We start from the raw sequence: 12182 nt of genomic DNA on the forward strand, positions 1-12182 counted from the left end.
ATAATATGCTATATGCAAGCATTATCTGGTGGCGGAACTATGGACTACTCTAAACGTAACTAGCGCCGTAACATATACATATTTATGAATGACATGTAACTGCATTTCGTATGTGATATCACTGTGTTTCCTTATGTTAACATATTCTTAACAAAAATATGTAATATGTAAAAGTGCTTAAAGTGATACTACTATTCTTATAAAGTATTTACTCTAGATTTAATGGAAAGCATTTTGGAGACATGGAAGGTATTTATTATATACAATTCTTTCCATTGAATAGATACATATATTTCTATCTCATCAAAAGATGATTTAATTTAGAATTAAAATTTTATAATGTTTACAATGATTCTATAAACAATTATCATAAAATGCATTTTATTGTTGGATTGATTTCATGATTCTTCAAATAATATTGTAACATGCATTGTGTTTTTGTGATTGATTTTATTGTTCTTGATATTATTTTTTCTTAATATTACTACTCTTTCATCTTAATGTTACTTTATCATTAGTGATATTATTGTCATTTTGTAATAATAGTCATTCCTTTCAGATACAATTACTATGACAACCTTACAAAAGAAAAATAAAGAAGTTAAGCTTTAAAAAATTTTGGTAAAAAATTAAAGAAAAATCTATCCAAATATGTATTTAAAAAACATTATTTAATAACATCATAGTCAAGGTTACATAGCAAAGGGTGTTGTATTCTGTTAGTAGTTTATAGATTGTATTCATACATCAATTCTGATAATTTATTTATGATACTTTTATGAACTTTCAATGACATTCTATAACTCATTCGATTATGTATGCGAAGCATATGCACTATGTCATTGATTGATTTAAAATAAAAAATCTTTAAAAAATATATTTAACATTTAAAAATGGGAAATAACATCAGAAATTTTGGCTTGCTTTTACATAAAAATTTAATAGTTAGGAAGAGACATTGGAAAACAACAATATTTTTACAATGTTCGGTACCTATTGCTTTATTTGTATTGATACAAGCTGTCAGAGATTTTAGTGTACAACCATCTCGTGTAATCAATGGAAGTACATATTATCCTATAGAAAATAAAGAACAGTTAACAGTAATAAATAGAGACTACACATTTTTATATTATGTACCACACAATACATACACAAAAAGTATTTTGGAAGATATAAGAATATGCATGACACTCTCATATGAAAATGTAGTTGGTTTTTTAACTGAAGATGATATGATCAATGCTTACACAACATTACAAGCCAAATCTCCTAGTGTGGAAGTATTAGGACTTGTGTTTGAGCAATATAATACAACTGATATAAAATACAAAATCAGACATACTTCCAAAACTGCAAATGTATTATTTCAAAATATGCTTGATCAACCTGGATTTGATGCACGTGCTCTATATGTAAATGCCATACCATTTATACCATTACAAATGTGTGTTGATGAAGCTTTGATAGATCGCACAGTATCACATTCTTCAATGGATTGGAAGGTATTACATGTATATAATATTAAGTAATCAGCACTATCAATACCTTACATTATTTGTTCTATTCATTTTAGGTGTCAATACAAAGAATGCCTTATCCACCTTATATTAAAATAGATGAATCTGATACAATATTAAGACAGGCGATATGTATATTTGCAGTCATTGCTTTCTTAATTCCACTTTGTGTAGAAATAAACTATGCAACGAAGGAAAAGTACATTGGCATAAATGTTCTGATGGCAATTAATGGGGTGAAAGAATATCAGAATTTATTAAGTTGGTTGCTCACTGGCATTGTATTCAGTATTTTTTATATAGGACCAATAATAATATTATTTAAGAATACATTTTCTGAGAAAGTTGATCCATACCTATATTATAGTAATACTTTCATATTTTGGCTAATACTTACAATGCATGTAAGTCATTTAATATCATTTGGTATGCATATTGCTGCATATTTTTCAAAATGTAAGTTCTTTTAGAAGAAATATTAAATAAAAAAAAAAATGAAAAATAACTATAATATATAATGGATCTTTTTTAGCACGTTTTATGATAACAACATTAACAATTATTTATACTGCTTCTTTTTCACTACATGGAAATTTGATAAGGCAAGAATTCTTTTCAATAATGCCATATTTGGGAATATTGTTCCCAAATATATTACTATATAGATTCCTTGAAGAAGTAAATGGATATGAGACTCAATGTGTGTAAAATACTTTTAATATTTTCTAATGCCTTGCAATTTTCTAAATATTAATTATGTGCAATTTTTAGTAACTGGTATTCAATGGTCAAACATGTTTGTTGTTGGAAACACGCAATATAATACTACTGGGTGCATCGGATTTATACTTATCTTCTCAATTATAGGTGCTTTCTTACATTTTATTCTTACTATATATATTAATGCCATACACCCAGGAAAATATGGGGTTTCTAAAGACCCACTTTACTTTTTGAAGGTAAATTTTTATTTTGTTAGAATAATTAGAATTGTTCTTGAGATGCATATATGTATGATAATAATACATTTTTTAGTATTTAAAGAAGAATAAAGTAACTTTTGATGACGATATAGAAGATTTTGATTATGGAAATTTAGACAATGAAAATTTTGAACCAGTTGTAAATGGTGCACTTACTCCTGGAATTCAAATTCGTAATCTTAAAAAAACATATAAAAGTATTTGTTTACGAAAATCAGTAAGTTTTCTAACTTATTAAATTTAATTGATAAATTATTATTATTATTGTCTTTAATTAGATTGGATTAATAATAATTATTCTATAACAGGAAGTCCAAGCTTTAAAGGGAATTTCAATGGATTTATATAAAGGACAAATAACTGCTTTACTGGGACACAATGGGGCAGGGAAAACTACACTCATGTCTATTTTGACAGGTAAAAATTCACTTACTTTCGTATTGAATGTGTTTATTTAATTTCTTTGAATCAATTATTTTATAATAGGTGTAATAAGTGCAACTGAAGGAAAAGTTCTTATAAATGGTCAAAACATAGTAAAAAATTTGCAATCTATTAGAAATGATTTGGGTTTATGCCCTCAAGAAAATATGGTTTTTCCCGATTTGACTGTATTTGAGCAATTAGAATTTTTTGGTCTAGTAAGTATAGTTGAAATTAAGTAACATTGTAAGTGTAAGAAACAATTTTTAAAAACTGAATAGTGTGTATGTGCGTTTTAGCTGAAAGGTGTAAATAAAAAGAGGAAAGAAATCAAACAAAATATTAATGTCTTACTTGAGAAGTTCAAACTGCATGAAAAAAGAGATGTTCTCCCAAGCACGTTGTCTGGAGGACAAAAAAGGAGATTGTGTCTTGGGATGGCTCTTATTGGTGATGCTAGTACTATAATTTTAGATGAACCAACGTCGGGAATGGATCCTGAAACTAGAAGAGATATATGGGATATTATATTAAAAATAAGAGAGAAAAAAACGATTTTGATCAGTACACATAATATGGAAGAGGCTGACATACTTGGAGATCGAATTGCCATTGTACATGGAGGACGATTAAAATGTTATGGCACATCGATGTTTTTGAAGAAACAGTATGGCTACGGCCATATGGAAGTTACTTTGTCAACAAAATCATGGTGCAGTCCAGCTAAAGTTATAAATCAATTTGATCCAAGGGCGCAACAAATAAGCGTTGATAGTGAAAAGATCGTTTTAAGCGTACCGAACACTGAAACTTTACCGCAATCTTTGGATAAAGTTGAAGGCCAGAAAAGAAATCTGGGAGTTACAGGGATTAGCGTATCACTCATCACATTGGAAGAAGTATTCTTAAAAGTAATTAAAAATGAGGACAATGGAAAACATTTGAACGAATTTTTCTGTCCTCCATCGCAAAAGGTAGAAGGATGGAGTTTATGTATGCAATCAATTTTAGCATTATATCACAAGAAATTGACGTACACTAAAAAAAATTTGAGTAACACATTATTAATATTGTTTTTGCCACTTTTGTCTGTCGTGTTAATGGGTTTAAGTTATGATACTCCTACTGATTCAACAAATATATTTCCATTAGAACTTAATATATATAGACATTCAAAAGTTCTGTATTCTTCCAAAAACGAAACTACTGGCACGATGTACGCAAATTTAATCAAATATTTTGGTGGATTTGCAGAAGAGGTAAAACAAAATACAAGCGTTACAGAAGCCCTATTGGGTAGGGCGGTCGAAAATATTGCAGAGTATCGTAATAATTACATTGTCTCTGCAGAATTTAATATTTCTGATGATGTCCTGTTTGCTAATGGTTTTTATTCTGGAATTGCAATTCATAGCATGCCCTTAACTATAAATTTATTATCAAATGCGCTAATCAAAGCTGTGGCTGGCGATGAATATTCTATTCGTGTTTCAAGTCAGAAATTACCAAGTGCTTTATCTGCAACACCACTATACATGATAGAAATCAATTCTCTATTGAGAGTATTGGCCTTTTGTTGTTTCTTCTTTCCAACTGTTGCACTTTTCATCGTCCATCCTTTCCAGGAAATGGAAAGCAAAATAAAGCAACTCCAGAGAATGACGGGAATTAGCTCTTTTTCATACTGGCTTACTATGTTTACTTTCGATTTATTAGTTCTTACAGTATCCATATTTATTATCATAATAGGATCTTATATTATGGATGTTATTTTGGATATACGATTATACTACAAGAGAGAAATATGTAAGATAATACAATATTAACAATTATTACATGTGCTAAGAATTGAATCTCATAATATTGTTGTTTTTTTTTTTTAGTGATAATGATATTATTGCTATTGCTTTTTGGCATAAATTCTTTATTTATATCGTATATCTTCAGTTTTATAAATAAATCGAGAAATACTATAATGACTATTTTATCTATTGTACCAATTGGATTGGGTAAGTTATACTGCACTATGGAATGGTAAAGAAATGAAAAATACGAAATGGACAAGCTAATATATTTTTTTTTTTAATATTCTAGTTTTATTACATTATCTCCTTCAGGAAGTGCTTGGTAATTTTCCATGGTTGAAAATTCTTTACTCTATCCAAAAAGAAATATTTTATCTGATACCTCACATAAGCCTATTTAATGGTCAATTATCTTTCTTCATCGCAGCTCTGCAAAATGCGAGATGTCGTCGATTACCAAATCGACTGCAAGAGGTAGTTTGCATGGGTATTCCGGATATTTGTTGTGGTACGAATATATTAATTATTTTAATAAAATTTGTAAGTTAATGATATGTAATATAATTGAAGTTTTCCTTAGCTTTGAACTGTGCGGATGGAGTATGCAGGAACCACGTTTCTTACTTTTCTGATCAAAAATTTAAAATGAGTTTAAAAAATTGCATTACATACCTATCTCTCACTCCGTTAATGTATTTTGCTATACTTATTATTTTAGAGGAACGATTACCTCATAAATTCTATGCTAAAATATTCAGTAAAAATTTAAGAGATCCATGCAATATACAAGATGATCAAGTGGAAAAGGAAAAGCATACAGTGGCAATAAAAATCAGAAAATTACAAAACCGTGGTATAGTATTTTACGAATATTTTTTTTAGAGAAATGGAGATGAGAAATTGAATGAAAATTTACATTATATCGATAGGTGCATCGAAGAAAATGAACGAGGAACCAACTATCGAAACAGTTCCTACTATCGAAAATAATTGCATAGAAAGCCCAAATAACAACGATAGCCTGTTCTTAGTTTATGAATTAAGTAAATATTACGGAAAGTTGATGGCAGTACAGGAAATTAGTTTCCGTGTGAAGCAACGAGAATGCTTTGGATTGCTTGGCGTTAATGGTGCTGGGAAGAGCACCACATTTAGAATGTTGACTGGTGAAGAAATACCAAACAGTGGAACTATGTACTTAGGAAAATCAGAAATTCATACTGATAGAAAAAACGTAATATATCATTTCTTTTGCATTCCTCCCAATTTTGCTATTTCTACTATATATTATACATGAATTTTTTACATAGTATCTTGCTCAAATGGGATATTGTCCACAAACTGGTGCATTGCTCAATTCCTTGAATTCATTCGATCATTTGCGACTTTTTGCATTGCTTCGCGGTATTCCCAGAGCGAAAGTGGATTTAGAAGTTAACAAATGGATTGATAGACTTAGTAAGACCTAACTGCTTTTTGAATTTACTTCGAGTAGTCATCATGCAGATTTACAATTGTGTTTGTCATATTAGATTTAAATTCTTGTATGCATCAACCGAGCGGTACTTATAGCGGAGGGAATAAACGACGATTGAACATTGCTATGGCACTTATTGGAAATCCAGCTCTTGTTCTTTTGGATGAACCAACTACGGGAGTCGATCCAGCAGCTAGAAGATCGCTCTGGAATATACTCCAGACCTGCCAAACAATGGGACAAGCTATTATACTCACTTCTCACAGGTACTTTATCCAACTTGACAATGCATGTTACTTAAAATTATTATATAACCATATTTGCATAAAAAAAATATCCGTAATAGCATGGAAGAATGCGAAGCTTTGTGCAACAGACTAGTCATTATGGTGAAAGGTCAATTGGTTTGCGTCGGTGCAAGTCAGGAATTGAAGCAACGATTCGGCGCTGGTTACGATATTCACGTTAAATTAAGTCCCAGCCGAACGGACGATGATGTCAGCAGTATAAAAAGTATTATAGAGTCTTCTCTAACGTGTGAACTGAGGGATGAGAATTTGGTAATAATTCTGAACTAATGTGGAAGATTTGAAAATGTATTTCTGTATAAGTCTTCACTGATTTCATGTTCCAATTCGCAGGGGCTTATCGCGTATCATGTGAGTGATATTAAAACGACATGGGAGAAGATGTATAATACAATGAATGATTTAAAAGCGCAATATAGTTGTATCGATGATTATGCTGTTTTGTCAGCTACATTAGAACAACTTTTCATTCAGTTCGCTAGAGGAACTGAATTGACAAAAGCGCTTACTGTGGATTCCACTACTCAGACCACTAATGTATAAATACCGTCAGATATTTTAACAAGTCTTTCAGTTAAATAAATGTAAATGTATCTAATTTTTTTCTAATACATGGTTTTACGTTGTAGTTTGTGAATCTTAAACACATAGCAAATGTTAATTAAGTTATTTATTTCAAGATGTACGTTTGAATCACAAAAGAATATTTTTAAAGACTTGCGCTGATATTATTGTAATTTATTCATTGCAATTATTATAATTTGAAATATTGTAATATCGTAGAATAAATTTGAATTAGAGATCGGTTGAAAATAGAAAAAACCGTGTACGTCGTCCTTCTGTGGTTCGTTTACATTTAAGAGCGCCTATGTGACTAAAGTCACCTAGTTCTTACAGAGATATGAGAAAAACAATAAAGAACGCTAGAGCAGAAGGACGGTTTCGGGTTCAAGGAGCGATGACCGAGAGGTCAGAGTATGCGAGTCGAAAAGCGGGTGTGTTGCGAGAGTCAGAGCGAATTGAGTCGTTGAAGAGTAGAGTCGTTAGAGCGAATTGAGTCGTTGAAGAGTAGAGTCGTTAGAGCTAATTGAGTCGTTGAAGAGTAGAGTCGTTAGACGTTTCGAGTCGTCGAAGAGTAGAGTCGTGAGAATTGATAGAGTTGTTAGAGAGAGAGAGTGTGTGTGTTAGATTCGTTGTGACGATAGTGATCAAATAACTGTAAAGTTATTTGATATAGATACGAGTATTGCATTTAATCTCCGTTAAATATCTTTCTCTGTCCAATTTATATCCGTATATTCAATTTAATATTAATAAATTGTAAGTAATCGGGAAAAAATTTCTATCCTTATTTTCCGATATTACAATATAATATTTATTTATATCCCGTGAACAGGAGCCAATGACGACAACATTGTCAAAAGGAAAGTGAAAAGTTCGAATATTAATATAGGAAAAAAGAAAGAACATCGTAAATAAGGTTCTCACATTTTATATAAATAAGAAAGTTACATAAACGATATATTCTTATGTACATACGTCCGCCTTTAAATGATATTACTGTAATGGAACAAGATTGATCGTGTAATACGTAATGACTTGTGCGGTGTCGTCTAATAATGGTATCCGCCCGAGCTTGTTTGGTACGAGTTTGGACCCTGATAAGGTCCACCACCGCCGCCACCTCCTCGGCCGGCGCCACCACCACCACCTCCACCGCCTCCGTCTATTAATAAAAAGAAATCAATTTAATCAAAACAAATACGCAAAATTATTTTAATAATTAAATTATCACGATCATAAAAAAGTGCTTTCTTTCTAAATTTCTTTCTTCAGATAGTTCTAACGTCTACTCAGAGATTCACGAAACAAAATATCATCGATGAAACTCACTGTATCCACCCCCTGAAGGATATCCGGCTCCGCCACCATTACCGCCACCACCACCACCGGAAGTATCTTGATTTTCGCCTCTGGCCTCAGCCGCGAGTGCTAACTCGACGCCTCGTTGAATTTCTGGTGGAATTGGAGGTGGTGTTGGCAAATGTGCGCCTTGGGGATGGAAACCTTCTTCATCCGCGGTGTAGCTGATGCTATACTGTACACCATCAGGTCCGGTGTACGAGTATGATCCGCTCACCGCTTCCGCGTTACCTAGAAAAGCGAGACAACACGTGAATACTTGACGCAACAGGTGCTCGGCAGGATTGCACCACGTATCGAGTATTTTTGCGGCTTTCTAGCTTGTTAGAAATGATCATTGTTCGGTAATCACTCATCGCGAATTGAATTGGCCGAAATTAGGACATGTGATTACTTAGATACCTGTGGTTTTTTCGTACAATCTCTTCAGAATCTTCTTAACGTTTTACAACATCGAACAACTTACAACTTCCATAAAGATGTCGAAATATTATCAATTTTGAAAATCTCTATTTTGCAAGTAAAATACTGGCGGTAGGTAAAGATCCGAGAACAAGTTAGATGGAAGTCACATTTTAGGAGTTGCAGTGCTATTGCGTTCATCGGTTCGGTTCCATTGTAAACGGAACGATTCGAGGCCGAGCACGATGATGGATAGGAATATTCATAACAGTGAGAAATGATAGCGACGAACCGCGAAGAAAAGGAACACGAGGGATATCGCTGTTGAGAAATAAGAATGGCCCTGATCTCACCTTGCTGGTGACCCGTTTCTTGCGCACTGATACCATTTCCTGTTTCGTAGCTGAATTGGTAGTTGCCATCACCGGCATTCTGATTGTTGAACGAGACGATAGGTATCTCTTGGCCTCCTCCAGGTCCTCCTCTTGGCCCACCACCGCCTCCACCGGCTAAAGCATAAATTCAAACAAATGTTCGAAAATATCGCATAAGTAATTTAACTTGTATAAAGTCTTTATCGTTATAAAAGTACCTGAATTGCCACAGACTTTGATCGACTCGAGTACCCTTTCTATGCAACTGACTTTTAAGCAGCCCTGAGAAAGTTGATAATCGACCGGTCGTACATCGAATACAAAAAAAAGCTAGCAAGAAGTTAGCCAGAATTTTAAGCGGTTCGAACAGAACACATCTCCTGTTCTGCCGCGTATAATCGACTTTTTATCGATCACTGTATCCGCGCAATCCACCGGGTTGCGCCATATCAGGTGAAATCCGCGAACGCACTCGAGATTAATTCGTAACTGAATGGGGCCTAATTACTTGGTCGGTCGCGACAACGCGTTGTACTAAAGGAGACACACACGAGACGCTTTGGTGTTCTTATTTTCGCAATCCAGCGAGAATTCTCACCGTCAAATCATACGTAGATTCGAGAGCGCTGTTACTGAGACCGTGCTGGTGTGTCTTCATTAAAGGAGCGCCTCGGGGGATAAAGTGATTAGACGTTTCGCGTAGTACCGTGATTTTCACTTTTCTTTCGTCCCCGTGACACGAGCCCCGGTTTCACGACATACTTTACATATTTTGATGCAACTCCGACCAACCAACTGTCTCTCATAGCGCGCGATTTCTCTCTCTTCTTGGTTCTCTACCTTTTCTAATGTATGTCTGATGTAACGTGACACAACTGTTCCACGATAATCCAAGTGATTTTCTCTACGCGCGTGTTACCGAAACGAACTATGATAAACGTTTCGGCGATTCCTTCTGTGATTGAGTAATTTGTTATGTCTAACTTTTTCTCCGGCTACAACAAGTTTTTCTCCGCGAGTTTTATGGCCATAATGATTTTAATGATGTGTGAAATGTTTGCGCTGACGAGACGTAATAGTCTTAGTCGGGACTAACGAGAAAAAAAAAAAAAAACAATATATAGCACCAGGGTACGTGTTGAACGAGTACTCTGGTTAAGTACATGTTTTCTCTTAGTTGCGTAATACGCCAGAACAAAAAGTTGTACTCCTACATAGATCAATGATGAGACACGAGAAAGAAGAAAATAAGAGAACTCGAAAGCTTCGAGCTTCTTACTTATGCAAAGTAAAAATTTTACTGACAAATAACAGTAGGGTACTTACTGCTTATATGCTTTGTATTATTATTTCGATGATTTCATATGATCAAATATGATATTGACTCAATGACTGTAATTGCAATATCTTTTCGCAAAAGGCATGGAATCATTATTATTGCCTTTCACTCGGTAACCTGATATTAGGATTAGATAATAAAAAGTTACGGCGATGATTTAATTCGAAAAGTCATCTATAAGGAGGCGATGATGTTTTCAATAAAACTTAATATCATCATGTAAGGGGACATTAAAGCCTAACATGGGATACCAACTATATTATTACAGTATTATAAGCTGCAATTTAGTCGCAGTATTCGCGCAAAGTACGGTAATTCATTATGGGAAGATCAATAATTCTGTCCGCTTTATCGAAAACCATCTTTGAAGTATTGAACGAAGAAAACTACGATAATTGGCAAACACGAGGAAAGACGTATTCGAAAACTACATGCAAACAAATTAAAAGATTGCCGCAATTGATTATTTCGATCATATCCAAGAATCGATTGTACGATACGCTCGATTTCACTGGATTTAATTATCGCGTATTATTATCAAATATTATCAAATATTCGATCTATCGTTGAATGCTCTACTAAAGTTTTATCTTATTATTTCTACATAATATTTCTATCTTTTCTACGTTATAAGTTGGAAAATAAAATGAAGAAATAATACTTACGTCCTCCGTAGGCACCTCCGCCTCCACCACCAAACGCACCATTACCTCCGCCGCCACCAAAACCGCCACCTCCTCCGCCACCACCGCCATATGCTCCTGGTGCACCAGGTCCACCCGGTCCACCCGGCCCACCTGGTCCGCCTGGTCCACCTGGTCTACCAGGTCCCCCAGGACCACCTGGACCACCGTGGCCACGATTCGGAGCTTGTATTAATCCTGCGCCTCCTGCGGTGCCTGCATTGCCCGGAGGAAGGTAAGTATTGTCTAGTCGGGCGGCGTGACACGTACCGACGATGGCCAACAACGCGACAGCGAGCTGTTAAAATAGTCGTCAATAACTTCAACCGTTGAAGGTACTATGCAAGTCAATTCTTTAGAATACTTGAAACGTTTGCAAAATTATTTTAGAATCGGAATAAAATATGATTTTCTCGTAGGTAATGTCACTGAAAAGATTTCCTAAGCACACTATGTCTTATTTCACCGACTCTAATCGATATTAAAAGGGAATCGTACGAACGAAATTATACATTAGCCTTTTCCTTCTTAATATTGAAAAGAATTACGTGAAGAGATGTATATAGGTAAAATTTATCGAATAGATCGCTAATTCACGCTCGACATCACTGACTCGCGACTTGGAGAATCGAGAACCGGAAGCGAAGCGTTCGAAGGTGTCACCTAGCGCGGGAGAAAATAGACGAATGCGACTCGTACCGATCTCATCTCGCTGATGTACCGTTCGATTTGTATGAAAAGCGAACCTCCCCGATGATACCGGTCGCACAATGGAACGTTCTATCGCCAAACGATGGCAATAATTGGTCTGTGCAGATTCAGGTCGAAGCAACCGCGCTTATATACCGATCCGAGGCTGGAGGATCGTCTTCCTCCCACCCAAGAGGAAGACTCTCAGAAACAGCATCGACTCTGGTGAACACCCGGTGCCGCGTCCCTCGACGA

The 12182-nt window shown here is 34.6% G+C and overlaps 2 protein-coding genes across 2 annotated transcripts; one reads left to right on the forward strand and one right to left on the reverse strand.

Moving 5' to 3' along the window:
- The first annotated feature begins 85 nt into the window (after window positions 1-85).
- Window positions 86-7242, forward strand: LOC126865618 (phospholipid-transporting ATPase ABCA1-like). Its single transcript, XM_050618358.1, has 17 exons — window positions 86-249; window positions 560-1505; window positions 1577-1976; window positions 2053-2220; window positions 2292-2479; window positions 2556-2720; window positions 2812-2920; window positions 2990-3144; window positions 3226-4732; window positions 4810-4935; window positions 5021-5239; window positions 5312-5584; window positions 5661-5965; window positions 6042-6189; window positions 6264-6474; window positions 6555-6768; window positions 6850-7242. The coding sequence occupies exons 2-17, from the start codon at window positions 894-896 to the stop codon at window positions 7057-7059; spliced, it is 5010 nt and encodes a 1669-aa protein (XP_050474315.1). The 5' UTR covers window positions 86-249; window positions 560-893; the 3' UTR covers window positions 7060-7242.
- Window positions 7243-7902: 660 nt separating this feature from the next.
- On the reverse strand, window positions 7903-12051 carry LOC126865632 (pupal cuticle protein 20-like). The gene is made up of 5 exons (XM_050618408.1): window positions 11937-12051; window positions 11220-11535; window positions 9195-9350; window positions 8410-8670; window positions 7903-8242 (listed from the first exon to the last, which is right to left on the reverse strand). Exons 1-5 carry the CDS (start codon window positions 11943-11945, stop codon window positions 8130-8132), a joined length of 855 nt encoding a protein of 284 aa, XP_050474365.1. The 5' UTR covers window positions 11946-12051; the 3' UTR covers window positions 7903-8129.
- Between the last annotated feature and the right edge of the window lie 131 nt (window positions 12052-12182).

The sequence above is a fragment of the Bombus huntii genome, chromosome 5, assembly GCF_024542735.1.
Source record: "Bombus huntii isolate Logan2020A chromosome 5, iyBomHunt1.1, whole genome shotgun sequence".
Classification (NCBI taxonomy): Eukaryota; Metazoa; Arthropoda; class Insecta; order Hymenoptera; family Apidae; genus Bombus; species Bombus huntii.

What these genes read in the sequence shown, in the direction of transcription:
- LOC126865632 (XM_050618408.1), bottom strand. An exon ending in CGGAGGTGCCTACGGAGGAC is followed by an intron (nt 9,351 to 11,219) that starts GTAAGTATTATT and finishes TTTATGCTTTAG; the next exon opens with CCGGTGGAGGCGGTGGTGGG. An exon ending in TCCTTCAGGGGGTGGATACA is followed by an intron (nt 8,243 to 8,409) that starts GTGAGTTTCATC and finishes TTTTATTAATAG; the next exon opens with ACGGAGGCGGTGGAGGTGGT.
- LOC126865618 (XM_050618358.1), top strand. Translation starts at nt 894, where the DNA reads ATGGGAAATAACATCAGAAATTTTGGCTTGCTTTTACATAAAAATTTA. An exon ending in AAATGGATATGAGACTCAAT is followed by an intron (nt 2,221 to 2,291) that starts GTGTGTAAAATA and finishes TGCAATTTTTAG; the next exon opens with TAACTGGTATTCAATGGTCA. An exon ending in TTCATACTGATAGAAAAAAC is followed by an intron (nt 5,966 to 6,041) that starts GTAATATATCAT and finishes TTTTTTACATAG; the next exon opens with TATCTTGCTCAAATGGGATA.